The sequence below is a fragment of the Carya illinoinensis genome, chromosome 5 (assembly GCF_018687715.1).
Source record: "Carya illinoinensis cultivar Pawnee chromosome 5, C.illinoinensisPawnee_v1, whole genome shotgun sequence".
Classification (NCBI taxonomy): domain Eukaryota; kingdom Viridiplantae; phylum Streptophyta; class Magnoliopsida; order Fagales; family Juglandaceae; genus Carya; species Carya illinoinensis.
Genome location: NC_056756.1, coordinates 18297977 through 18325023, shown reverse-complemented (window position 1 = coordinate 18325023; position 27047 = coordinate 18297977). Strand labels below are relative to the sequence as shown.

Sequence of the window (27047 nt, the reverse complement as noted above, 5' to 3'; positions counted from 1 at the left end):
ATGTTTTGTGGAATTGTGCTTCGGCCATGGATGTGTGGAGTCAAGGGGCTATTGTGTTTCAAAAAAGCTCTGTGAGGGCAGGGAGGTTTATGGAGATATTTGAATGTTTAAATGCCCATTGTGAGTTACAAACCATGGAGTTATTTGCAATGACTGTAAGGTGAATTTGGCAGAGAAGAAATAAGCTAGTGTTTAAAGGTTCCTTCTTACACCTAACTTTACTAGCCCAGATTGCTGCTCAACAACTTGCAGATTTTAAGGCTGGTTAGATGGCTCCTAATTCAGCTACTTGAATGCATCCAACTCATGCTGTGACATGGACTCCACCTCCTACTGGAGTAATTAAGATTAACTAGGATGCAACATTGTGGGAAGCTCATGACAGGTTGGGAATTGGATTGGTAGCTCGAGATCACGAAGGTAGCGTTTTAGCTTCTAAAATGGTGGCTAAGGCTGGTTGTGTGGTTCCATTACTGGCTGAGGCAATAGGAGTCTTCCAAGCTGCCATTTTTGCTTTTGAATTGAACCTAGCATCAATGATCTTTGAAGGAGACTCTCTTCAGATTGTTCAAGGCCTTAATCTTCACAAAGAGAGATGAGATAGTGTGGGATTGGTGTTGTCAGATACTAGACTTTTATTATCTCGCTTTGAGCATTGGCATATTACTTTTGTTAAGAGAAGTGGCAATGAAAATGCCCATTGTCTTGCTAAGAAAGCCTTAGAGCTTCATGAGGAATCATCTGAAATGGTTGTTAGACCCAATTGTAACGTGTTTCCTCCTATGTCTTTGAGATGAATAAAACTAAAACGGTACATTTTCTTTAAAAAAAAAAGTACTTGTGTAACTAAAATGTATTACGTAATAAAGATGGCTGAAAGTAATAAAAATTAGGACCTTGTTTGGATAGTGATATGAGATAAGATGATTTGTAAATAATAATTAAATAATTTATAAATAATCGTGAAATAGTTTGAATTAAAATGGTTTATGGAGTTTTATAAAATAAAATAAAAATATTAATAAATATATTATAAAGTTAAAATATTATTAGAATATAATTTTTATTTTAAAAAGTTGATTTTTTTAATATTTTATTTAAAAATTTGAAAAATTATAATATTTAAATATTAAAATGAGATATATTGAAAACAAAATACTTGAGATCTTGATAATGGATCCAAACATTTCTTCTGACATCTTTTTTATTTATTTAATGATTAGGTAGGTATTTTTTATTAATATTGTAAATTTTATTTTATTTTCAAAACATTTAAGATTACTTAAAAAAAAAAAACACCTTTACACTTGTCGAGTCGGTAGGTGGATGTGGATCAGCCCTTCACGATGGAATGGGATGTGAGTGCTGTCCAGCGCTGAGACAAAGTAAGCATGAATAATGCAAAAGAAACGCAGGTACAGCAGAGAACACATCCTCTTGGATCAATTGGATTCTGATCTCCATCTTAGAAAGTCTGGCGAATAGTGCAAAAGAAATGGACGACAACGCCTTTTCCGTACCATCAGCTTCAGACTTCAGGCACCGGTGGGACTTGTTCCTGAGCTTCAGAGACGAAGACACCCGCCACGCCTTCACTTACGACCTCTACAAGTCTCTCGTGAAACAGGGCGTTCGAGTCTTCTTCGACGATGAGGGTTTGCGTGGGGGGGTCGAGATCCAGCCAGGTCTGTTCGAGGCCATCGAGGACTCGGCCGCTTCCATTGCCATCATATCCCCGAACTACGCGTCTTCGCATCGGTGCCTGGAGGAACTGTCCAAGATCTGCAAGTACCGGAGGCTCCTTCTCCCCGTCTTCTACCGAGTCAACCCGTCGGACGTTCGGCGACAGAGGGGACCTTTCGAAGAACACTTTAGAAACCATGAAACTACGTATACGGACAAGGTTATGTGCTGGAGGAACGCTATGGACAAGGCTGGTGCAATTAAAGGATGGCATTTCGATAAGAGGTGGTATATATATATATATTTAACTATACTCTTTGCCCTGTTTCCTTCAAATAGTGGTGCAATGACTAGTCTTTCAAAATCCCTAGTCTGATTATCAAGATTCACTTAATTAACAGAAAAATAATGAACGTGCCGAAACCCTTCTAATCATCCTTTTCAATTTCTTAATTGTGGTTCATGTTGTTGCGAGTCTATACGAGGATCCTGTGACTCTTAGTTTTTCGTAGCAATGTCTGATTGAATCGGAGACGAGCGTTACAGCCTTAGGGCTGAATTAATGTCTTTTTTAGGTTAAGATTATACTTCACTTGTGGATCGAAGAGGAAGATAAGAGTTTTCCTTCAACCCTTAAAAGCCTTTTTCTTCAAGAGGGCTTTTCCCTCGGTCTTCAATTTAAGGTGATCTGTGTCTCCTCGGACTGTTTCTTTTATCTGCTAACATCTGGGGTCTCAATTAATGCTTATGCTTCGTGCCGTTGTTACGTATTTATACAAAGATCTTTTCTCTTTCTGGTTTTAGACCGTTGATGGAAATGGACAAATAATGCATGACAGTAATGTAATTATACTGTCATACATTATTTGTGCACATCTTGTGAGTGAACGACTTCTTGTTATAGAAGCCGATGCTTTTACATCATCATTTGGTCAATCAGAAGTTGATGCATTAGCTCACAGGCCTCATTTAAGGTGACAGTAATGCTCTAGAGAAACAATTTTCCAATTCCTATATTAGAAAAAATTATTTAGAAACCTTCTTTTTAACACACCCAGTATATCGCTGATGTGAAAACTTTCCACATCAACAATGTTAAAAAGATAATTGATGTTATAGATTTTTTAAATTTATAATGGATCTCATTTAAGTGGTGTGCACACACTGATTTCTGTATAGCAAAACTCCATATATTATTCTCACCTTTTATGTATTTCTCTGCATATGATTTCGATCCTACATGCTATATAGATATGGAATGACTTCTATCACTGCAAGCCTTAAAGAGCTCAAAGAATGTCTATTACAGTAATAGGAATGATAATTGAAGTCTTATAATTGACATCCTTGTTGCTCATTGTCTGTTCTTAGTGAAAGCGATACTGAGGAGAAAGAGCAGTTGATTAAAGCTTTAGTCAATAGGGTGTTGACTGAACTTGCCAACACAGTGGGTCTGGCTACATATACAATTGGACTTGGTTCTCGTCTTGAAAAACTTATGAGTGTATTGGATGTTAAATCCAATGGTGTTCGAGTTCTTGGATTATATGGAATGGGTGGGGTTGGTAAGACAACCCTTGCTACAGCTCTTTATAATAAAGTTCTTGGTCATTTTGATTGCCGTAGTTTCATTTCAAATGTAAGAGAGAATTCTGCAAAAGATGCAGATTTGTTATCCCTTCAGAACCAACTTATCCATGACCTTTCCTCGGGTAAGTCTCCTGTGTATTCTGTCGCTGCAATCAAAGAGGTACTTCACGAGAAGCGAGTTCTTGTTGTTTTAGACGATGTTAACAATGTAAGCCAGCTTGAAGCACTCACTGGAAAAAGAGAATGGTTTTCTGCAGGAAGTAGAATCATCATTACTACAAGAGACAGAGAAGTTCTAGACGAACATCTAGTCACTGTGTCGTATGAGGTTAGAGAGTTGGATTCCTCTGACGCACTAAAACTTTTTAGCTACCATGCAATGAGAAGAGAGAAACCCATTGATAGATTTGTTAGTCTATCCGAGGAAATGGTGTCACTTACCGGAGGCCTACCATTGGCTTTGGAAGTGTTTGGTTCTTATTTGATGGATAAGAGGAGTAAAGAGGAATGGGAAGATGCTCTGCAAAAGTTGAAATGGATTCGTCCACGCCATCTGCAGGATGTGTTGAAGATCAGTTTTGATGGGTTAGATGCAGAAGAGAAACGTATATTCCTTGACATTTCATGTTTACTCGTAAAGATGGAAATGAAGAGAGAGGATGCAATTGATGTATTGAAAGGTTGCGGTTTTAGGGCTGAGATAGCAGTCAGAGTCCTTGTAACAAGGTCACTCATCAAGATTACAGAGGACAACACTTTGTGGATGCATGATCAAGTTAGAGACATGGGAAGACAGATTGTTCTAGATGCTAATCCTCTATATCACAATATTCCAAGTAGACTGTGGGATCGTGATGAAATCATGACCGTCTTGAATGGTGGGAAGGTAGGGCCTCTTCTTAATGAATTTTTCCAATTGCTCTGTTATTGAATATAACATTTTAGCTGAAAGTTTTAAGTGGAAGATATAGATCTACCTAAATACTCGCATGTGCCAGAAGAGGTGCGTGCTTCCATGTCTCCATGATTGAAAAAGGAGTGTTGTAATTTTGTTCTCCGCTTGTGTTATAGTATGCACTCTCTGTTTAGTGTATTCTTGTATGATTTCTCGTTGGTGAAGATTGATAATGATAAACTTTGGGAGAGACGAAAAAAAATCTCAAGCATAAATGTTCACACTGTATTCACTGTACCATTAATAAGGAAAAGAGTTTACGGTTTATGTAGACTGCTGCAAATTTAAGTTAAAAAGTTGCTCCTTACTTCTGCAAGAAACATTAAAAATCCGTGGGATGTTTTGCAAGTATCGTAAAGAAATTTGTACAGAATTATTCGATGTTGTCCGTTTTCTATCTTTAAGTTGAGTCCATTCCATTGTTTTAAAAAGATTCCTTTTGATAACAGGGAACTGGATGTATAGAAGGGATCGTGCTAGACTTTAAAATGAGGCCCTTTGCAAAGGATCCAAGCGGTGACAGAATTTCTTGGGAAAATTTTAAAAGGTCGCCCAATTTTACCTCTGCATTAACATACTTGAGAGAAAGGCATAAGAAGTGTCTTGAAACTAAAGCAGAGAGAGAGAGGGAGGTAATACTATACACGAAGTCTTTTGAATCTATGTCTAGTCTAAGACTTCTGCAAATCAATTATACAAGATTGGTAGGAAGGTATAAGTATATTCCTACACAATTGAAGTGGCTACAATGGAAAGGATGTCCTCTTAAAAATCTTCCTTCCGATTTTTGTCCTCGGGAACTTGCTGTCCTTGACCTCTCAGAAAGTAAAATTGAAGAAGTGTGGCACAGGTACAATAACCAGGTATGCTTCATTTGTCTGCTGCAAAAATTTGGTTTTCAACCAAGACTTGGATGTTCATGATCTAGGTTAATATGTTTAGGGTGTTTTGTTCTTGCACTTTTTGTCATAGTTGTTTGTGATTGTCTCCTTTATACTTCTTGTTGGCCAGGTAGCTGAGAAATTGATGGTTATGAATCTCCGGGGCTGCCATAATCTTGTTGCTACTCCAGATTTCTCTGGACATCAAAAATTGGAAAAGCTTGATCTTGAGCATTGTCACAGCCTAATTAAGATTCATGAATCAATTGGAAACGTGAGTACATTACTTCATTTGAACCTGAGCAGTTGTTGGAACCTTGTTGAATTTCCTGATGAAGTCTCTGGCCTAAAAAATCTAGAGAACCTTATCCTCTCCGGCTGCTCAAATTTGCAAAAGTTACCAATGGACATAGGTGACATGAGATCTCTGAAAGAACTTCATGTTGATAAAACTGCCATACAAGAGCTACCTGAATCAATTTTCCACCTTACAAATCTCGAAAAGCTTAATCTAAACGGTTGTCAGTTCTTAACGAAACTTCCCAACTATGTTGGAAAGCTGTCTTCCTTGAAGGAACTCTCTCTTAATGATACTGCTGTAGAAGAAATACCTGATTCTGTTGGATCTTTGCTAAACCTTGAGATACTAAGTCTAATTTGGTGTGAATCACTCACTTCAATTACAGATTCTGTTGGCAATCTTATATCATTGGCAAAATTTCTAATACATGGTAGTGCAATCAAAGAATTGCCTGCTTCTATTGGTTCCTTACCATATTTGAAGGTCTTGTCAGCTGGGAAATGTTTGTCTTTAAGCAAGTTGCCTGATTCAATTGGAGGATTATCTACTCTTGCTGAGCTTCAGTTAGACCAGACACCAATTACAAATCTGCCGGATCAGGTAGGTGCCCTGCAAATGCTGAGGAAGCTTGAGATGATGAATTGTAAACATCTTAAATCTTTACCAGAATCGATTGGAAGCTTGTTCGCTCTTACTTCATTGAACATATCTAATTCCAATATTTCTGAATTGCCGAAATCAATTGGGATGCTAGAAAATCTTGTAATATTCAGGTTGAATAAATGTACACAGCTCCATATACTTCCAGATTCAATAGGAAATTTGAAGTCTTTGCACCGCTTGCTGATGGCAGAAACTGCAGTCACAGAGTTGCCTGAAAGCTTTGGGATGCTTTCTAGCTTAATGATATTAAAAATGGCTAAGAAACCTCATTTCCCATCAGCTGGAAACAGGGTACCTAAAGAGGATTTGGGTGTAGCTGAACAAGAGAAACATAAGCCTTTCAGACTTCCAATTTCTTTCTCCAATTTATGCTCGCTTGAAGAACTGGATGCTCGAGCTTGGAATCTATGTGGTAAAATTCCTGATGATTTTGAAAGGCTGTCGTCATTGGAGATTTTGAATCTAAGTCATAATAATTTTTTCAGCCTTCCTTCTAGCTTGAGGGGTCTTCCGTTTCTGAAAAAGCTTTTATTACCCTATTGCGAGCAGCTAAAATCTCTTCCTCCACTTCCCTCAAGTTTGGTGGAGGTGAATGTTGCAAACTGTATTGCATTGGAAAAGGTGTCTGATATCTCAAAGTTAGAAAGCTTGCACGAGCTGAACCTTGCAAACTGTGAGAAGGTGGAGGATATTCCGGGCCTCGAATGCTTGAAGTCGTTGACATGGTTGTTTATGAGTGGTTGCAAAGCATGCTCATCTGTGGTAAAAAGAAGGCTTTCCAAGGTTTTCTACGTCTCCCACCTGTCTATGTTTAAGCGCATGAACAATCTAAATTAAGAAGTTGCTCTTTTTACATTATTCGTCATACTAGGAACTATTGTGGATCAATAAGCTAGTTGCTTGTTATTTTTTTCAGGTTTCTTTGAGGAATTTAAGGTCTCTTAGTATGCCTGGAAACAAGATTCCAGCTTGGTTTTCTGAAGAGGTTAGATTCTCAGAACACAAAAATCATGATATCAAAGGTGTGATAATAGGCGTCATGGTCTCCCTCAACCCTCAAATATCTGATGACTTAAGAGATCAACTTCCTGCACTACCATGTGTACGAGCAAATATTGTAAAACTGAATAAACTCTTGTTTAGTACAATGCCGGAGTTGAAAGGAGTTCCAAAGACGAATGAAGATCACATTTACTTGTTTCGATATCCAGATTGTCATCCGTTAGTTTCAAAGTTGAGAGATGGTTATGACATAAATGTGAGAGAGCAAAAGCCACCGTTCATTAAGGGAGTTGAGGTGAAAAAGTGTGGGCTTTATTTGATCTTCGAAGGTGATGATGATTACGAGGGAGACGAAGAATCGTTGGACAAGAGCCAGTTATCCATTTCTGAAAAACTAGCAAAGTTTTTCAGCTCTCCTGAGGATGAAGATCACACCTCTGAATCTGGTATTGAAGTCGAGAGACAGTTCATCATGCAAGAGACAGAAGAAGAAGAAGTGTGGGGAGGCTTACTGAGGCTTGTTCGGGGTTGCTTTTGTTTTTAGAAAAGAATGTACCTCTAATGCAACAACACTTACAAATGCATTCTCATTAGAATAGTTAAAAGTAAATAAAATCCTTCAAATAGCTATTAGAGATGGAAAATCGACTGCATTGGATTAAGCAAACTAATTTGAACCAAGTTTTAGCTACAGTATATTCAAAATTAAAGTCAAATTTGCTTGTAATTGTAGATGGAGTAAATCTTTAGTTTATTATTTGTTTGAAACTGTAAAGGCAAAAATTGGTTAGGATTAGATGATTAGATGATAAGGCTTGTCTTATCTTATTATTTGAAATTGTTGGATGAATGTAAAAATAATTATTGATTTATCTCTAAACAATGTTGAGTCTATCTAGAAGTCTTAGGTGTTGGTTAGATAAGTCATTGAGGTTAAAATCAAGTCCTTGTAGATCTGTATTTATCCAGAAGAAAACTAAACAGAGATTAGTCAATATAGAAGATATTATCGCAAAATGTTAGCAGTCCGTTAGAACACGTTTTCGTGATTGTTGCTAACCGTCAGCAGTCCTACTGTGACTAGAATTCTTTCCAGATTTTCTATTTAAAGGGATTTGGTTTTGTATCTCAGTAATGACTTTGAGCCATGAATTCCAGAGAGAATGTTTTGAGCATTTATGAGAAAAAATTTACTTGAGAATTTTTATGTGATTTTTCATCTTTTCTTGAGTGTGATTGTGCTTTGAGTGTGAAGTAACGTCGATTGGATTTCAGCCTTTAGAGTTCTAGAAGGGAAGTCAACAATTGAAAATCGTCAGAAGTTCTGGTTGCTACTGTGGTAGAAGACAAATGGGTTGTAATTGAGAGTCGAATTGTAAAGGTTTTGTAATTGATGATTGCTTGTAATTGTTATTCAAATAATAAGATTGACTTTCCTAAATTTGACTGCCCCATAGGGTTTTACCTTTAAAGAGTGTTTTTTAAAGTGTTTCCCTTCGTAACCAATCGTTGTGTCTTACAAAGTTGATTATTTATTCTAAAGTATTTGATTTGTTTCATAATCTTGATAATTGAGGTCTAAAATATTTGTTCAAGGAAATTAGTAGACAATTTCGTGGTTTACAGGGGTACATTAGGAATTTCAATTGGCATCAGAGCGTGGTTCACTCTTTCAAGTGTGATCCATGCCCCTGCAATATGTCATCATTGACTGCCCCGCCGCACTTCAATGGTGAAAATTATGCATATTGAAAAGTACGCATGCGAGCCTTTCTCAAATCGTTGGATGAACGAGTGTGGTATTCGGTTGTACGAGAATGGATCAAACCAGAAACAAATATTGATGTTTGGACGAAAGAAGAAATTAGCAATTGTAATTGGAATAGCAAGGGGCTGAATACTATATTCATGGCTGTATCTTCAGAAGAATTTAAGAGAATCTCCATGTGTGAGATTGCTAAAGAGGCATGGAATATCCTGAAGGTTACGCATGAAGGAACAAAAATTGTGAAAAACTCAAAATTACAATTGTTAACCTCTAAGTTTGAAGAGATTAAAATGTTGCAAGATGAAAGTTTTAATGACTTTTATGCTAAACTAAATGATATTGTAAATTCTAGGTTTAATTTTGGAGAAAAGGTTGAAGATTCAAGAGTTGTGAGGAAGATTATAAGATCTTTACCTGAAAGATTTCAACCCAAAGTTACTACTATTGAAGAAAGTAAAGATCTGGATGCAATAAGGGTAGAAGAACTGGTAGGTTCTTTGCAAACGTATGAATCTTCACTCTCTCAAACAAGAAAAGGTAAGTCTATTGCCTTAAAAACTGTAGAAGAAAATTATAAGGATTTTTCTGATGAAGAAAGTCTAAATGATGAAGAAATTGATATTCTTGTAAGAAAATTCAGAAAATTTATGTTTAATAAAAAGGAAAATGGTAAACAAAAACGAGGAAAAAATACTTTTGTTAAGAAAAATAAATCTGAAAATTGGAAGAAAGAAAAAACTAAGAAAAATGATAAAATACAGTGTCATGAATGTTCTGGGTATGGTCATATAAGAATTGAGTGTCCAAATTTCAAGAAAAATAAAGGAAAAACATTGAGTGTCACACTTAGCAATAGTTCAGATTCTGAAAGTTCAAACTCATCTTCTGATGATGAAAAATATTTTATGGCTTTCTTTACTATTATGAATGATTTTCCTGAAATTACACTAACAAAATCTAAAAGTAGTTGTGATTACAGTGATTCGAATGTATCACTTGTTGATGCTGATCAAGAACTGAGTTTATAGAAAGCTTACAATGATGTGTGCGAAGAAGTGATCAAATTAAAGAAACTCAACAAGAAGTTATACAAGAAATTCATTGATATGGAGAGTGAGAAAAAGAATATGTCTGAGGCATTAAAAATTTATGAGATTGAAATAGCCAGATTAAGGAATCAAAAAATTGTACTAGAAAATGAATTAGAAAAGGTTCAAGGAAAAACAGCAACATAAAAATTAGAAGAGATATTGAGTTTTCAAAAAAATGAGTAGTGATAGAACTGGCCTAGGGTACATGAATTGAAAAGGGAAAGAAAAATTGATCTCATCATCCACTGCCACAACATCCAAAGGTATTGTTTTTGTTAAAGGAAGTCAAGGTAAAAGTCTTCAAAATCATGCTGAACTTAAGCCAGTTTATTCAAAAAATCTGCATGGTAAATTCGTCCCTACATGTCATAAGTGTGGTGTGGTTGGTCATATAAGACCACATTTTTTTAACATGTATCAAGTGCAGAAAATTGAAGGTAAAAGAAAAGGGAAGAGCCTACAGACTCAAGTTGATGACATGAGCCAACAAATCAATTTCATAAGTCTCAAGCTTGGAGAACTAGCAGATATTTGCCTTCAAAATAAAGAAAAACACAAGTCAAAACTCAAGACAAAATGGGTGAGAAAGGAAGATGCAGTGTGTCTTGTTGCTCACACAGCACTTAGATCAATGGAAGTTTGTCTTTGGTACCTGAACAACGCTTGTTCGAGACACATGTCTGGAGACAAAATCTTATTCAAGAAGGTTGAGTCATCTCATGGAGGCACCGTGACCTTTGGAGATGGGAGCAAGTCTGTCATAGAAGGGAAATTGAGTATTGAAATACCAAGACTACCTATGTTGCATGATGTTTTATTTGTTAATGATTTGAAAGCTAATTTACTCAACATTAGTCAGTTTTGTGACAAGAATTTTTCTGTTTAGTTTTCAAAAGATGAATGCAATGTGTCTGATCAAGTTGGAGAATGGATCTTAAAATGTACTAGAACCTCATACAATTGTTATGGAATTTCTCCAAAATCATTGGAGAAATGTCATAGAGTCACACTTGATGAAGCTGAATTATAGCATCAACGCCTTGGGTACATTAATTTTAAAAATTTATCAAAAATCTCAAAAAGAAAAATTATTGATGGACTGCCCAAGGTAATTAAGGTTGAGAAAATAGTGTGTGGAGCATGCCAAGAAGGAAAGCAAACTAGAGCTCAATACAAGAAGACTTCTCATGTTCTTACCTCTTGGCCTCTTGAGCTATTGCATATGGATTTAATGGGTCTAACACAAACCGAGAGTTTTGGAGGAAAGAAGTATATCATGGTGATTGTAGATGACTTTTCAAGATTCACATGCATAATGCTCTTGAGAGAAAAATCTGAAGCTTTTGATCTTTCCAAAAAGCTGTTCAAGAAACTACAAACAGAGAAGGAAGCCTCTATCTCTAGAATACGTAGTGATCATGGTCGAGAATTTGAGAATACTAATTTTATTTCTTTTTGTGATGAACAGGGAATACATAAAGAATTTTCTGCACCTATTACTCCACAACAAAATGGAGTGGTGGAAAGGAAAAACGGAACAATTCAAGAAATGGCACGAACTATGTTGAGCAACAAGAAGATGGCTTTATATTTTTGGGGAGAAGTTATAAATACAGCAAATCATATCTTGAATTAAGTGGTTCTAAGACCCGGGACTAATCAAATACCTTATGGTTTGTGGAAAAATAAAAGGCCTACGGTAAAGTATTTCAGAATTTTTGGTAGCAAGTGTTATATCCTCAAAGACCGAGAAAACACTCATAAATTTGAAAGCAAAAGTGATGAAGGATTGTTTCTTGGTTATTCCTCCAATAGTAAGGCTTATAGAGTTTACAGCTTACGTACAAAATCTGTTATGGAATTAATTAACGTAGCTGTGGATGATTTTTCAGCTGAGACTACCATGAAGGAGCATGAAAATATGAAGGAGCTGGGGCAGACCATTGGAGAAGATCCACAAATGCAAGATGAGGAGGATCACATAGAGGAGACACCACAAAATCCACAAGACAAAGAACCTTCTTCAAGAGTTACTCAAAATCATCCTAAAGAAAATATTTTCGGTGAGCTAGATGAAGGTATGAGGCTTAGAAGAAGAGTACTAAATCAGGTTTCTTTTGTGTGTTATTTATCACAGGTTGAACTCAAGAAAGTCGAGGAAGCATTAAATGATGAAAGTTGGGTCAACGCTATGCATGAAGAACTCCACCAATTCACTAGAAATGATGTATGGAAGTTAGTTCTTAGACCAGAAAATTATAACATCATTGGGACTAAATGGATTTTTAAGAACAAGTCCGATGAGCATGATACTATTGTGAGAAATAAAGCAAGGCTTGTTGCACAAGGTTACACACAAGTAGAAGGGATTGATTTTGATGAAACATTTGCTCCTGTGGCCTGACTAGAATCTGTTCGTATTCTACTTGCACTTGCTTGTCATCTAGACTTCAAATTATATCAAATGGATGTCAATAGTGCCTTCTTAAATGGAGTATTACAAGAAGATGTATATGTTGAACAACCTAAAGGATTTGTTAATCATCTCTATCTTAAATATGTTTACAGGTTGAAGAAAGCACTGTATGGACTGAAACAAGCACCTCGAGCTTGGTATGAAAGGTTAACAGCTTACATACTTGATCATGACTTTGTTAGAGGATAAGCTAATAGGACTTTGTTCATAAAGGGATCAGGTAAACAACTCTTAATTACTCAAATCTATGTTGATGATATTGTTTTTGGAGCAACACTCGAATCTCTTGCATATGACTTTGAAAATGAAATGAAATCTGAATTTAAGATGAGTATGATTGGTGAGTTAAATTTTTTCTTGGGTATTCAAGTAAAACAATGTAAAGAAGGAATTTTTATTTCACAATCTAAGTATGTAAGAGATCTTGTGAAAAAGTTTGGAATGGAAGGAAAAAGCAATGCTTGCACTCCCATGAGCACTTCAGTGAAAATCAGCAATGACTCTATAGGTAAAAATATTGATCCCACTCTTTATAGAAGTATGATAGGAAGTCTATTATATATTACAGCAAGTAGACCCGACATAGCTTACAGTGTTGGTGTGTGTGCTAGATTTCAAGCTAATCCTAAAGAATCCCATCTTACTGCAGTAAAAAGAATCATAAAATATCTTAATACAATTGTTGATTATGGGATATGGTACTCCAAAGACACTAACCTTACACTTGTTGGCTATTCGGATGCTGATTGGGGTGTGAATGCTGATGATAGGAAGAGTACTATGGGTGGGTGCTTTTATATAGGTGAAAATCTTGTAGCTTGGATGAATAAAAAGAAAAACTCAATCTCTTTATCTACTGTTGAAGCTGAATACATAGCTATAGGGAGTTATTGTACACAACTTTTATGGATAAAAAAATGCTTGATGATTATGGTTTTTCTCAAGATACTATGACAATATATTGTGATAATTCAAGTGCTATAAGTATTTCCTAAAATCATGTTCAACACTCTCGAACCAAGCACATCGACATTAGATATCATTTTATAAGAGACTTGGTTGAGTATAATTTAGTATCCTTGGAACATGTGTCTACTGAACATCAACTGGCTAACTTGTTTACTAAACCTTTGGATGGTCTTAGGTTTGAGTTTTTAAGGAAAGCCGTTGGTGTATGTGATCCCAAGTGAGAGGCTTTCTATCATACTTGTTTAAGATGTTTTTTTTTTTTCTATTTTTATTTAGTTTGATGCGTTTATGTTTCAGTTTCTAAACATATATATACAAATATTTCATTAAAAAGGATAAAAATTGTTTTGGTTTTTCTAAATTTTTTTATATATTAAAAAAAATATACTAATAAAAAAATTTTTTAATTTTTTTTGGAATTAGTAAATATTTATTAAAAAAACACAAATAAAAAAAACAAACAAACTGCGTTGGTTAGTTTTTATTTTATTTTATTTTTTTATTTATTAAGGTACATGTTTGATAAATCAAGGTTTGAGCATGTGTGGCATTACTTTAAAAATTTCTGATCTTATTCACTGCTCTTCTTTGTGCAGTATACTTTAAGCATACTAACCCAATAGGTCAACTTGGCAAAGTTCATTTACAATGCATTGTGAGGAACCTATATGTAATCATCCTATAATTAAAATTCACATTCTTTTAAAGATGCTCATCAAAGAGGGATTTCATGCTTTGAATTGACTAATACTAGTTGAACCTAGTACATCAATAAAGAGCTTTCATCTTGCCAAACACAAAGAGTTGATCCATATAGAAAAAGTCGGTGTTAATTCATTGCGGAAAAGGACAAACACCCTACACAGATCTACCACCTTAAGTTCTTATAAAAAAAATCGTTGCTCCAATCATTATGGAAAAAGATGAGCAACAAACATGAATACAAAAATGGGGTGTACAAACTAGTATTTGAAAGAGATGCTCTGTATCTAGGCCCTAGCATAAAGTTTGACTTTTAAGGTGAAGCAACAAACTCTTGTGAGCATCTATAAGAAGTAATCATTCATGAATAAATGTCTCAAAAATATATTAAAGAAAGGAGTTCATAAAATGCTATGGTATAAGTATATTCACTCACACACTCACATGAATTTTGACATTGATGATTCTATGAGTGAACATCCAAACTGACTGTTGCAACATGAGTGTGCTAAGGATTAATAGTTATTTTTGTAATTTCTACCATGATTGAAATGAGGTGATTATAGGCATGTTACTTGTTTTTTTTTTTTTTTTTTTTCCTTTCACATTCATATTTATAAAAAAAAAAAAAAGTAAAAAAAAAAGGATATAAAATAAATAAATAAATTTTTTTTCCTTCTTCCAAGATCTATGCAGATTTTTTTTTTAATTTATTAAATAAATCCAAAAAAATTAAAAATAATAAAAAATAAAATTACAATGTTTCTATTTTGGGTCAAGATGGTGTACTAGGTACCTTTTTTTTTTTTTTTTTTTTTTTTTTTTTTTTTCTGAAACAAAGTGTATAAGTCCCAGTGGGACTTTTTGGTCTAGTACATGCACGAGATGGTCAAGCCTTAAAGCCTTAAAACCCACCTCCTGCCTCTTTCATTTGCTCCCAGCCCCGATTCTAAGCCTTCTCTATACCCATTTTCACGGCCTCTTGGCTCCTCCATGCAAGCTTCAATACACGGTGTCCCTTTCATTTTCCTCTCTTCACTTTCCATCATCAAGGTAAGTATCCTTGAATCCACTGTTTATTTTTTTTGGTTTGTTTTTCCAGTTTTCTGTTTCAGCATGTGGATAGATAAAGTATGTGTGGAGGGTTTTGATTTTAAGAAGTATTGGGCTGTTTTGTTGAGCTAAGTTACCTGTAAATGATTTGTTTTTTGTTGTTATATCTACTCTTTACATGTATTGAGGACAAGGCTGTATAGCTCACGGGCTTATGGTTTTTGTTTCTCATGGGTCCACATCAAGTTTGTGTTATTTCCTGACTCATCTTAGATTTTTTTTTTTTTTTTGGGCTGTTTTTAGGGAGTTTCTTATACACATAGTAAGCTCTTAAGCATGAGTAGTTCCCATTTTGTTCTCAACAAACAAATCATATATGAAAAAAATAATAATAATATTTATTAAATAAAAAATAATATGGGATTTTAATCTCAATCGATTCTTACATTCTAAGTTTGAAAATATTTTTTCTGACTTGGTTATTGTATTGCTTCATATGAGTTTCAGAGAAAGGGCAAAGCGCAAAAAGATCACTCCTCCCATGCCATCTGAGAACTCCTCAAGTAAGGATGTACCACTACTTGAACCTGTGCAGTTAGGAGACACTTCAGCTCCTTCTCCATCTCCATCTCCATCTGTGACTGCTCCAACAGGAGCCACTCCTGATTGCTTCACTTCTGTTGAAGCCGAGAATGCATATAGGAATACCTTCTCCAAGAGACCCGTGTTGGGTGAAAGGGAGGTAAGTATAAATGATTTCCCTATGGATGACTTCCAACTTATTCGCCATATATTCATTGAAAGAGGATGGGAGAAGCTTACTCATGCCTCCCCCACACCTTGTGGCGAGGTTGTCCGAGAATTCTACTCGAACATCGCCCATTTCCATTTAGATGATCATAGCATCATCCCTATCATTCGAGGGATTCAAATTGAGGTATCTCCTGCTATTCTCCTAGGCTTGTTTACCCTTCCTGAGGTGGAATCCTCTTTATACCCATACAAGGGCATGGAAGCTGCAACAAAGACTGCGATGCGTAATCTCTTTGTTGGTCCCAATGGCCCAAATGGACTGCCAAAACACACAGACTACCTCTCCATCATATGCTTCCTCAGTTTCGGCTTTTGGCCAAAATAGTGTTGACCAATCTATGGCCTTTTAGTCGTCACACAGAAATTTCTCTAGAGAGAGCTTATTTTATGTATGCTCTTGCTACTGGCGTCTCTATTGATTTTCCACGGCATGTAGTTGACATTATTCATCGCTCACATGTGGAAAAAGAGTTAAATCTCCTTTTTGGAAGTCTAATTACTAAGTTGGCCATGCTTGCTAAAGTTCCACTTAGGGCCAATGAACCTACCATGAAGCTGACAGGGTCTATTTCAGCCTTAATTATGGTCAAATCTGAGGCTGTCATCACTAAGAAGTGCCCCCTAACTTGTAATACTTGAGTCTTACTACGTGGGTCTTCATGTCATTCTATTTTAATCCTTAAGTTAAATATTTTCATGTAAAGATTTTATTATTTTATTAATTCATTTTATTTTATTTTGTTTTAATATGGGTGTTTTTATTTTATGTTAATTATTAAAATGAGTTGAGATCATATTTTTATACCCTTAATATATTTTCTTTTAAGTCCTTCACTTTGAATTAATTATGAATTGGCCCCTTAGAACTTACACCATTGGATTGAGGTAGGTGTAAGATTTATCTTCTTAGGCTTGATCTTGGACGTCCAATATACATCTAATGAGGATAAGCTTTGACAAAACTTCATTTCCCTAAGGAACTCCCGTCGGTTAAAGGCCAAAAGACTTGTAAGTTCTTTTCACTTATTCAAGCCAACGTCTAATATCATTTCCTCTCCTTCTTCCTCCATCTTCTAATTCAAGAGAAAAACCAAGACTTCTTCCCATCATTTCAACCGTGTGAGCTCCCAAAAGAAAGAAAGAAAGTTAATTTTTTCCAAACCGTGCACTATATCTCTTCCTTACCACTTTGAGGTTGCTTATAGTTGGGATTTTAAAGTTGCTTTCATCTTTTAAGAAGTAAAGAAATTTGGGGTAAGAGGTTCCTAACTCATTTCTTAGTGTAGGTGATATATGGATTTTGAAATACATCAACCATCTTATATATATGTATATGGTTTTGAGGTGTTGTTAAGGTCAACTGAACCATGTGTGGTATTTGTGTCAGTTTTTATTTTATTTTCATCTCTTTATGTTGTGGTTTGGTATGTATATATGTACATGTGTTCTGTTTTGCTAGCCGAGTGTATACAAAGCTGTTTTGAGGTGGTGTTTCAGGTATATAAATATACAAGGCTGTTTGGGAGGTTGCTTTCCGTGTAAATATATATATGAAAGGTTGTTTTAATGTTCTGTTTTGTGTATATATTTATGCTCTGTTTTAAGTGATTAAATGCATAAATGGGGCTGTTTTGATATTGTGTTTTGTACATACATATATAAAGTCTGTTTTAAGTGATTAAATGCATATATGGAGCTGTTTTGATGTTCTATTTTGTATATATATATATATGCTCTGTTTTAAGTTATTAACTGCATAAATGGTGCTGTTTTGATATTGTGTTTTGTATATACATATATAAACTCTATTTTAAGTGATTAAATGCATATATGGAGCTGTTTTGATGTTGTGTTATATATATAAATATATATATGTGTGTGTGTGTGTGTGTCCTGTTTTGGATAACCCATTTATAAGGAGATTTTGTTGATGTGTTGCTTTTATGTATATTTGGAATAAATGAGAGTTTTTAATAGATGAACTTATTTAAAGTCTTAAATGATTCTTGGAATAAATTGGTATGAGTATTTGTGTAGAGGGTTTATTTTGAAAGTGATGTTATCTTCTCTTCCCTAGGAGGTTAAAAGTGTTAGATTATTTGGATTATATGTAATCTTATAAACTTGTTTTAAAACGGGTGTTAAATTATCTATTTATAGACTTTGAGGTTAAGGATTTGAATTACTTAATGGGTTTTTTTAGTTATTTCCTATGTTATGCCTTACTAAATACTATGTGTTAACTAAGTTAATTATCTTCTTATGTTACTCTTGTAAGGATTAGTCGAGATGGTAGTTATTTGAAGTAACGTTAATGGTAGAAAACAACATTAGATTTATAATATTTTAGTTTATCGTTAAAAGGAGGTCTAAAAGATGTTGGATGAGTATTAATACATTTGTTATTTATTGGATTAGGATTTATTGAAGTTAAAGCGATTGCAGCGATCCCGGATCGAGGTAAGTAGCTATGACCATGCGCCTACACCAAATTCTCTTGTGGAAGAATATATCTATATCTCTTTCCAAACGTTCATCTAATTAAAGAATAAATGAATTTATATTATGTACAAGCCTTTCTTGGTAGCCCCTGTTAAGTATCCTATCGATTATAATTGTTTGCATGTGTATATGGTAATGCATGCATGTAGATTATAAGTCATGGAATTTTCATACATGCTCCTTGAAATAACTAAGGTTCTATTTATATGTAAGCATGACATGAAATGCTATTTTCTAAAATAAATGCATATGCATCGGACTAAGAAAGATACTGAAAATGTTTGATTTCAAAGAAAGAAAAGAAATGAATGAAGGTTAATGTATGAAAATATGTAATGGCCATATGAAGGGAAAGGGTACCAAAGAAATTGGCAGATTGCAATGCCAGGTAAGTTGTCACAACCCCACCCTATCAAGAGCCAGACCGTGATTCCGTACTTGTTCTTTTTCCTATTATAACTGTAAATTTATTTATAAATAAATGCCCATATTGTTATTAGTATTTTTTTAAAAAGATAATACGTGACGGGTTCGAACGCATCATGCATAAATTCTTATTTCTAACTAAAAGAAACACCTAATAGACATACCTTTACATTCCTTTACAAAGGACTCTCAAAGTCCGTCATCCATTCATTTAACGTAACTACTTTAAAGAAAAAGGGACTCAGTCCCTACAGCTCTTATAAAAGAAAACTAACTTAAAGCAGGAGGGGTTTCCATCACCCCACCATAAAATATACCTTATACCCGAATGTATCTTGTCTAGAAGTTGACTCAATAAAACATCCCCATGTGGGGTCCAATATCAAAATGTAAGAAACATATATCATCATCAGAAAGAAACCAAACTACCCAGGGACTACTAAACGTCGGCCCCTCCCTCCTTAGAAATACTTAGCTCCTCAGTAGATTCGTCTATACTTGGACGTTTAAAACATAAACACAAAATGAGTGTAATACTCAGTAAGCAGTACACTATGCCATTAACTTAATAAGCATATAGTATTTTCTTTTGAAAACATGCATCCATAAACCAATACTAATTCTGACAATACTTTCATGCATACGCTTTCTTTATAACTTCATGCATACGCTTACTTCTTACTATCGTGCATATACTTACTTCATACTTTCATGCAAAATTTTTATTTCTTATTTTCATACATACTTATATATCATATTTTCATGCATACACTTAATTTAATCTTACATTTTCTTTTGGCCAGCACACTATTACGCCCCATGTGTTGGGGTTAGCGGTCCTATTGGACCTGGATTCCACCCGTGGCCACAGGTTAGGAACCCCTTTCTGTCAGGGAGAAGCACTGGGTGCACTACCAGTACTACTTAGCCGGCATTACAATCTGCCCATTTCTTTGGTACCCTTTCCCTTCATATGGTCATTACATATTTTCATACATTAATTCATTCATTTTTTTTCTTTGAAATCAAACATTTTCAGTATCTTCCTTAGTCCGATGCATATGCATTTATTTTAGAAAATAACATTTCATGTCATGCTTACATATAAATAGAAACTTAGTTATTTTAAGAAGCATGTATGAAAATTCCATGACTTAGAATCTACATGCATGCATTACCATATACACATACAACCAATTATAATCGATAGGATATTTAACAGGAGCTACCAAGAAAGGCTTGTACATAATATAAATTCATTTATTCTTTAATTAGAGGAACGTTTGGAAAGGGATAGATATATATTCTTCCACAAGAGAACTTGGCGTGGACGCATGGTCATAGCTACTTACCTCGATCCGCTGCAATCCCTTTAACTTTAGAAAATCCTAATCCAATAAATAACAAGTGTGTTAATACTCATCCAACATCCTTTAGACCTCCTTTTAATGATAACTAAAATATTATAAATCTAACGTCGTTTTCTACCATTAACGTTATTTCAAATAACTACCCTCTCGACTAATCCTTACAAGAGTAACATAAGAAGATAATTAACTTAGTTAACACAACATCAAAACAGCTCCATATATGCATTTAATCACTTAAAACAGAACATAATTATATATATATATACAAAACAGAACATTAAAATAGCCTTTCATATATATATATTTACACTTAAAACAGAACATAAACATGTATATATATACAAAACAGAACATTAAAACAGCCTCTCATATATATTTACACTTAAAACAGAACATAAACATGTATATATGCAAAAATAGAATATTGAAACAGCCTTTCAAATCTATTTACACGGAAAGCAACCTCTCAAACAGCCTTATATATTTATATACCTGAAACAACACCTCAAAACAGCTTTGTATACACTTGGTTAGTAAAACAGAACACATGCACAGATATACATACCAAACCACAACATAAAGTGATGAAAATAAAACAAAAACTGACACCATACAACACATCGTTCGGTTGACCCTAACAATACCTCAAAACCATGTACATATATATAAGATGGTTGATGTATTTCAAAAATCCATATATCACTTACACTAAGAAATGAGTTAGGAACCCTTACCCCAAATTTCTTCACTTCTTGAAAGATGAAAACACTTGGAAATTCCAACTATAAGAAACATCAAAGTTGTAAGGAAATAGATATAGTGCACGGTTTGGAAAGATTTAACTTTCTTTATTTCTTTTGGGAGCTCACACGATTTAGGTGATGGAAAGAAGTCTTGGTTCTTCTCTTGAACTAGAAAGTGAAGGAAGAAGGGGAGGAAATGATGTTGTACGATGGCTTGAAGAAGTGAGAAGACTTACAAGTCTTTTGGCCCTTTAACCGACGGAAGCTCCTTAGGAAATGAAAAGTGGTCAAAGCTTATCTTCATGAGGAGCATGTTGGACGTCCTAGATTAAGCCTAAGAAGATAAATCTTACACCTACCTCAATCCAAGGGTGTAAGTTCAAAGGGGCCAATTCATAATTAATTCAAAGTGAAGGACTTAAAAGAAAGTATATTAAGGATATAAAAAAAAAATGCTCTCATCTCATTTTAATAATTCACATAAAATAAAAAAACACACACATCTTAAAATAAAATAAATTGAATTAATAAACTAATAAAATCTTTACATGAAAATATTTAACTTAAGGATTAAAATAAAATGACGTAAAGACTCACGTAGTAAGATTATGGTGTTACATAAGTAGTACTGGTAGTGCATCCAGTGCTGCTCCTTAACAGAAAGGGGTTCCTAACCTGTGGCCACGGGTGGAATCTAGGTCCAAAAGGACTGCTAACTCCAACACACGGGGCGTAATAGTGTGCTGGCCAAAAGAGAGCGAAAGATGAAATTTAGTGTATGCATGAAAGTATGATATATATATATATATATATATATATGAAATAAGAAATAAAGATGATGCATGAAAGCATGAAGTAAATATATGCATGGTAATAAGAAGTGTATGCATGAAATTATGAAAAAAGCGTATGCATTAAAGCATGATTAAACTTTTAACCTGTCTATGCATGGAAGTATTTTCAGAATTAGTAATGGTTTATGGATGCATGTTTTCAAAAGAAAATACTATATGCTTATTAAGTTAACAGTATGGTGTACTACTTACTGAGTATTAGACTCACTTTGTGTTTATGTTTTTAAACATTCAGGTATAGGTGAAGCTGCTGAGGAGTTGGGTAATGCTGAGGAGGAAGGGGCCGATGTTTAGTAGTCCCTGGGTAGTTTGGTTTCTTTCTGATGACGATATATGTTTCTTATGTTTTGATACTGGACCCCACACGGGGATGTTTTATTTAGTTAACTTTTAGACAAGATACCTTCAGGGATAATGTATATTTTATGGTGGGGTGATGGAAACTCCTCATGCTTTAAGTTAGTTTTCTTTTATAAGGACTGTAGGGATTGAGTCCCTTTTTGTTTAAAATAGTTACGTTAAATGAATGGATTACGGACTCTGAAAGTTCTTTATAAATGAATGTAAATGTATGTCTATTATGTGTTTCTTTTAGTTTAGAAATCTAGAGTTCATGTGTGATGTGTTCGAGCCCGTCACGCATTATCCTATAAAAAAATACTAATAATAATATGGGCATTTATTTATAATAAATTTACAGTTATAATAAGAAAAAGGACAGGTACGGGATCACGGTCTCGCTCTTGATAGGGTAGGGTTGTGACATAACTACTGAGTCAACATCTTCTCCACCTGAACCTTCCATCCCTATCTCTCAGGTTCTTGAGCAAATCTCTTTGTTATCTCAGAAGATTGATGGTTTTACAGCTAAATGGGAGGCATTTTAGTTCAAGTTGGAGCAACAATTGGTTGTTGTACGCTCTGATTGTGTGCAAGCAAATGATTGATTGGTTCAACTTTCTTTGGATGTGCAACACATCATGGCAAGTGTAGCTGATTCTGATGATGAAATGTAGATCTCCATGGCTGATTGTTGACAAAAAGGGGGAGAAAAATTTGAGGGGGAGCAGCAGCATCAAAGGGGTAGAACAATGACAAAACAGAGAAGAAAAACTGAAAAACTTTATCATGTTTTATTTTGACTCATCTACATTCTGTTTTCAAGTTCAGTTTTTTTTTTTTTTTTGTGGTTTTAATTCAAATACAATTTGGCATGTGTTTTGCTTATGCTTTGATTAGGATAACTACCATTCCATTTATGTTTTTATTGAATGACAACTCTTTATAATTTTCTATATTTTTTGTGATTTGCTAATTGACATATTTTCAAGGAATTTACATTCATCAAACTGGTTTCGTCATCAATCGCCAAAGGGGGAGATTGTAAAGGCAAAAATTGGTTAGGATTAGATGATAAGACTTGTCTTATCGTATTATTTGAAATTGTTGGATGAATGTAAAAATAATTATTGATTTATCTCTAAACAATGTTGAGTCTATCTAGAAGTCTTAGGTGTTGTTTAGATAAGTCATTGAAGTTAAAATCGAGTCCTGGTAGATCTGTATTTATCTAGAAGAAAGCTGAACAGAGATTAGTCAATACAGAAGATGTTATCACGAAATATTAGCAGTTCATTGGAACATGTTTTCGCGACTGTTGCTAACCATCAGCAGAATCCTACTATGACTATAACTCTTTCTAGACTTTTTATTTAAAGGGATTTGGTTTTGTATCTCAGTAAGGACTTTGAGCCACGAATTCTTCTGAGCATTTGTGAGAGAAAATTCACTTGATCATGTGGTTTTTCATCTCTTCTTGAGTGTGATCGTGCTTTGAGTGTAAAGTAACATCGATTGGATTTCAGCCTCTAGAGTTCTAGAAGGGAAGTCAACATTTGAAAATCGCCAGAGGTTCTGGTTGCTACTGCGGTAGAAGACAAATGGGTCGTTTGTCTAGGCAAGTAAGAGAGTCGAATTGCAAAGATTTTATAATTGATGATTGCTTGTAATTGTTTTTCAAATAATAAGATTTACTCTTGAATTTGGTTGCCCCGTAGGGTTTTACCTTTAAATAATTCTTTAAAGTGTTTCCCCTCGTAACCAATCATTGTGTCTTACAAAGTTGATTATTTATTCTAAAGTATGTGATTTGTTTCATAATCTTGATAATTGAGATCTAACATATTTATTCAAGGAAATTGGTAGACAATTTCGTAATTTACAGGAGTATGTTAGGAATTTTAGAAACACTCTCTCCTCTTGATATTTTCTCACAAAACTACCGTAAGTTTATTTCCTTTTAATTTCTTTGGAACACTCTATTTCCTCTCTCCTCTTAGTTTGATTTGTAATTAAGACATTTGTATAGAATTTTAAATGGATTTAATTAAACGCTTATGGTTATTAGCATTAAATAGCCATTGAAAATATGATTTTTTTAACTAATAATTTAATTAGAATATGATTACTAATTAACATATAATCGATAGAATGGTAAAATATTATAAAATTAAATAAATTAAAAATTAAAAAATTAAATTAGTATTATTTTATTATTATATAATGAATAAATAGATAATTTAATGTGGGTGGTTAGAAAAAAAAAAGAAAAAAGAAAAAAGAAGGAGGTAATGTAATGTGGGGATTTGATGTGAATGAAATATGCAAAGGCAAATTCGTATTAGCTAAAATTTAGGTTTGATTTTAGCTATTCCAATGAGAGTGCATGAGGATAGCAACATACTTTGTATGCCCTTGTATCTTAATTCATTTTTGTTGTCTCAGTGAGTGTCTTTTATACCCTCTTTATTTTCGTATGTCCTGCAATGCAACATACTACACACACACATACAAACATATATGTATATATATAATAGAGTAAAGCTTGAAAAAATGGTTTGATTCAAGCTGATTCATTAAATTGAATCTGTCATAAACCAAATTGATTTTAGTGAACTTTTGAATCATTCAGTGAATTGCTGCAATGGACCGATTTAGGTGATTCAGATCGATTCTAGCCAATTTTAGACCAAATTGAGCCGTTCCAACGGATTCAAAACTATATTTATTTTTAAGTCGTCAAAGAACTGAGTTTTTTTTTTCTTTTAATTTATTGTACAAAAATATGATAGAACTAAATATATATTAATTTTTTTATCATTGTATTTATTGCAAATTTGTAAGATAAAATGCATAGTGTTTTATTTTCTTTAGTTGAACAAAAAATTAAGAGACGAATGAGCATTCGATATTAAATTTATGGTTGTGCATAAATTCCACATTTGCCATGTGCTTATACCTTAATGGCTTTTATCTTAATCGTATATGGACAAAAAATGTCAACAATTGAGACTTTAATATATAAATTAAATGTTTATTAAAACTATTTAGATTTATATTATGTTTTTATTGAAACTAAATAATAAATTTATATTTTATACACTTTTATATATATTATTAAGTGTTTGAATTGTACTATATATTATTTTTAATACCTTAATAATATTGAAATAATCGATTGAAAATTATCATGAATTTAGCTAATTTATTGAATCGATACTTACCCTATTTCGAACCTAATTCTTATTTTTTGAGCTTGGTAGAGAGAGGGAAGGCAAGGGAGGGGTTGTATGGATATTTTATATAAACCCTTGTAATGAAAAATTATGTAGCAAGCATTTCTACTCTCAACAGGCCTCAGGGCTAAGAGCACTTCCATTGGATGCTCTATAATACAATTTTCTTTAAAATATAAAGAAATTCTCTCAAAAGTATCCTCCGATGGATCTTGTATTCTATTATTTATTTTACATTTTGTTACAGAAAACCACAAAATGTAGACGGAACTATTCATCATTGTAAAAATTTTAAATTAATTTCTCTCTCTTGTTGTTGATTTTCTATTGGAGGAAAAGTATTAAAAAGTATAATATTTAAATTATATGAAGAAAAAATAAATAAGTTGATGTATGGTATATTGTAAAATTCAATATGTAAAATAGAAAAAGTAGATTTTGGAGATATATTTTAAAAGATTAGATGAAAAATCCATTAATGGGAGTTCTCTAAGAGTGCAGCACCCCTCCCAAATGTAATGGAGGTCAATCAATTATTCTAGTTATATATATATATACTTCTATTAAATAAGCATGAGTAGGGGATAAACAGTGTTTTCATCCAACAATTTCTTTCCAATTGTGTCCTTGGTTTTATGAGGAAATGTCATTTTGTTTTCTTTTGCCTCTTTCTCTACTGCCTATCTTTTGGGTCTTTCTACATTCAATTCTAACTTATTCCTTTTCTTTTTCCCTAAGCAAGCTTGCATATCATTAAAGAAATCATACAAGTTACGAATAAGGGTCTTTCCCACTATCAATATACAGAATACTAGTAGGAATAATATCTAAAGGGATGCTACCAAATATAGAGTAAGGGTTTCCCCTTCCATCCCTAGAGTAAGGATTTCCTAGAACAAAGGGTGTCTCATCTAGAGAGATGGCTTTCCTTTTTCCCTCAAATTCTTTTGCAATGTTAGGCATTCCAGTATCCACCAATGGAGAAACACAAATACCACTCGAAAAAGTGATTTGGGCTGGTTTTAAAGGCATTTGCAAAATGAGAGCTGAATTTTCAATTAACTTGTTCCCCTCATACTCATGTAATGGGTGAGTACAATCGAAGATAGAGTTTTCCTCTGTGATATTATCCAATGGTAACCTAGAAACACTAGATTGACCTCGCTGTGATTGAACTGGCATGAACATTGGGGAGTCTGTACAAAGCCAGGGTCCAAAAGGCAAATGATTTGGGATAATGCTTAAATAGGTGCAGAAAATTTGGGAGTGCCCAATTCTGCAACAAGCATAGTAAAAATTAGAGAGGCGTTCGTATTTAAACAAAACCCAAGTGTCACCAAAATCTCTAGGCTCCCAAATTCCTTATTTCAAAGGTTGGTTAATGTCTAACTCAACCTTTATTCTAATAAATTTCTTACAAGCCAGTCCAAACAAGAGCCCTCCCAATCTTGGAAGCAGTTTTTTTTTTCCTATCATGTGTTTTATAGTCAGGCCATGTATTTGGATGTAGAAAATGGATGTATTGAGGCTAATTTCTTACCATGAAGAACCTTCTGGGTAGCTTTTGAGAATGAGGAGGTGCCCTTTGAAGTTCTAGGGGATCTGGTTCATTATTCTCTATATATCACTT

At 34.1% G+C, this 27047-nt stretch overlaps 1 protein-coding gene and 1 long non-coding RNA gene across 2 annotated transcripts; both read left to right on the top strand.

The window, feature by feature from the left end:
* Nucleotides 1–1335: 1335 nt before the first annotated feature.
* Nucleotides 1336–7832, top strand: LOC122309596 (disease resistance protein RPV1-like). The gene is made up of 5 exons (XM_043123122.1): nucleotides 1336–1968; nucleotides 3055–4159; nucleotides 4678–5091; nucleotides 5240–6856; nucleotides 6990–7832. Exons 1-5 carry the CDS (start codon nucleotides 1496–1498, stop codon nucleotides 7617–7619), a joined length of 4239 nt encoding a protein of 1412 aa, XP_042979056.1. The 5' UTR covers nucleotides 1336–1495; the 3' UTR covers nucleotides 7620–7832.
* A 1731-nt stretch (nucleotides 7833–9563) lies between these two features.
* Nucleotides 9564–15711, top strand: LOC122309597. Its single transcript, XR_006242462.1, has 3 exons — nucleotides 9564–12347; nucleotides 12503–12556; nucleotides 15642–15711. It is a non-coding gene; the product is annotated as an uncharacterized LOC122309597 (long non-coding RNA).
* Nucleotides 15712–27047: the final 11336 nt, after the last annotated feature.

Excerpts from the sequence above, each read along its gene's own strand:
- LOC122309596 (XM_043123122.1), top strand. The coding sequence starts at position 1,496 with ATGGACGACAACGCCTTTTCCGTACCATCAGCTTCAGACTTCAGGCAC. Across the intron at positions 5,092-5,239 it reads GGCACAGGTACAATAACCAG|GTAGCTGAGAAATTGATGGT; the intron begins GTATGCTTCATT and ends CTTGTTGGCCAG. Across the intron at positions 6,857-6,989 it reads TAAAAAGAAGGCTTTCCAAG|GTTTCTTTGAGGAATTTAAG; the intron begins GTTTTCTACGTC and ends TATTTTTTTCAG.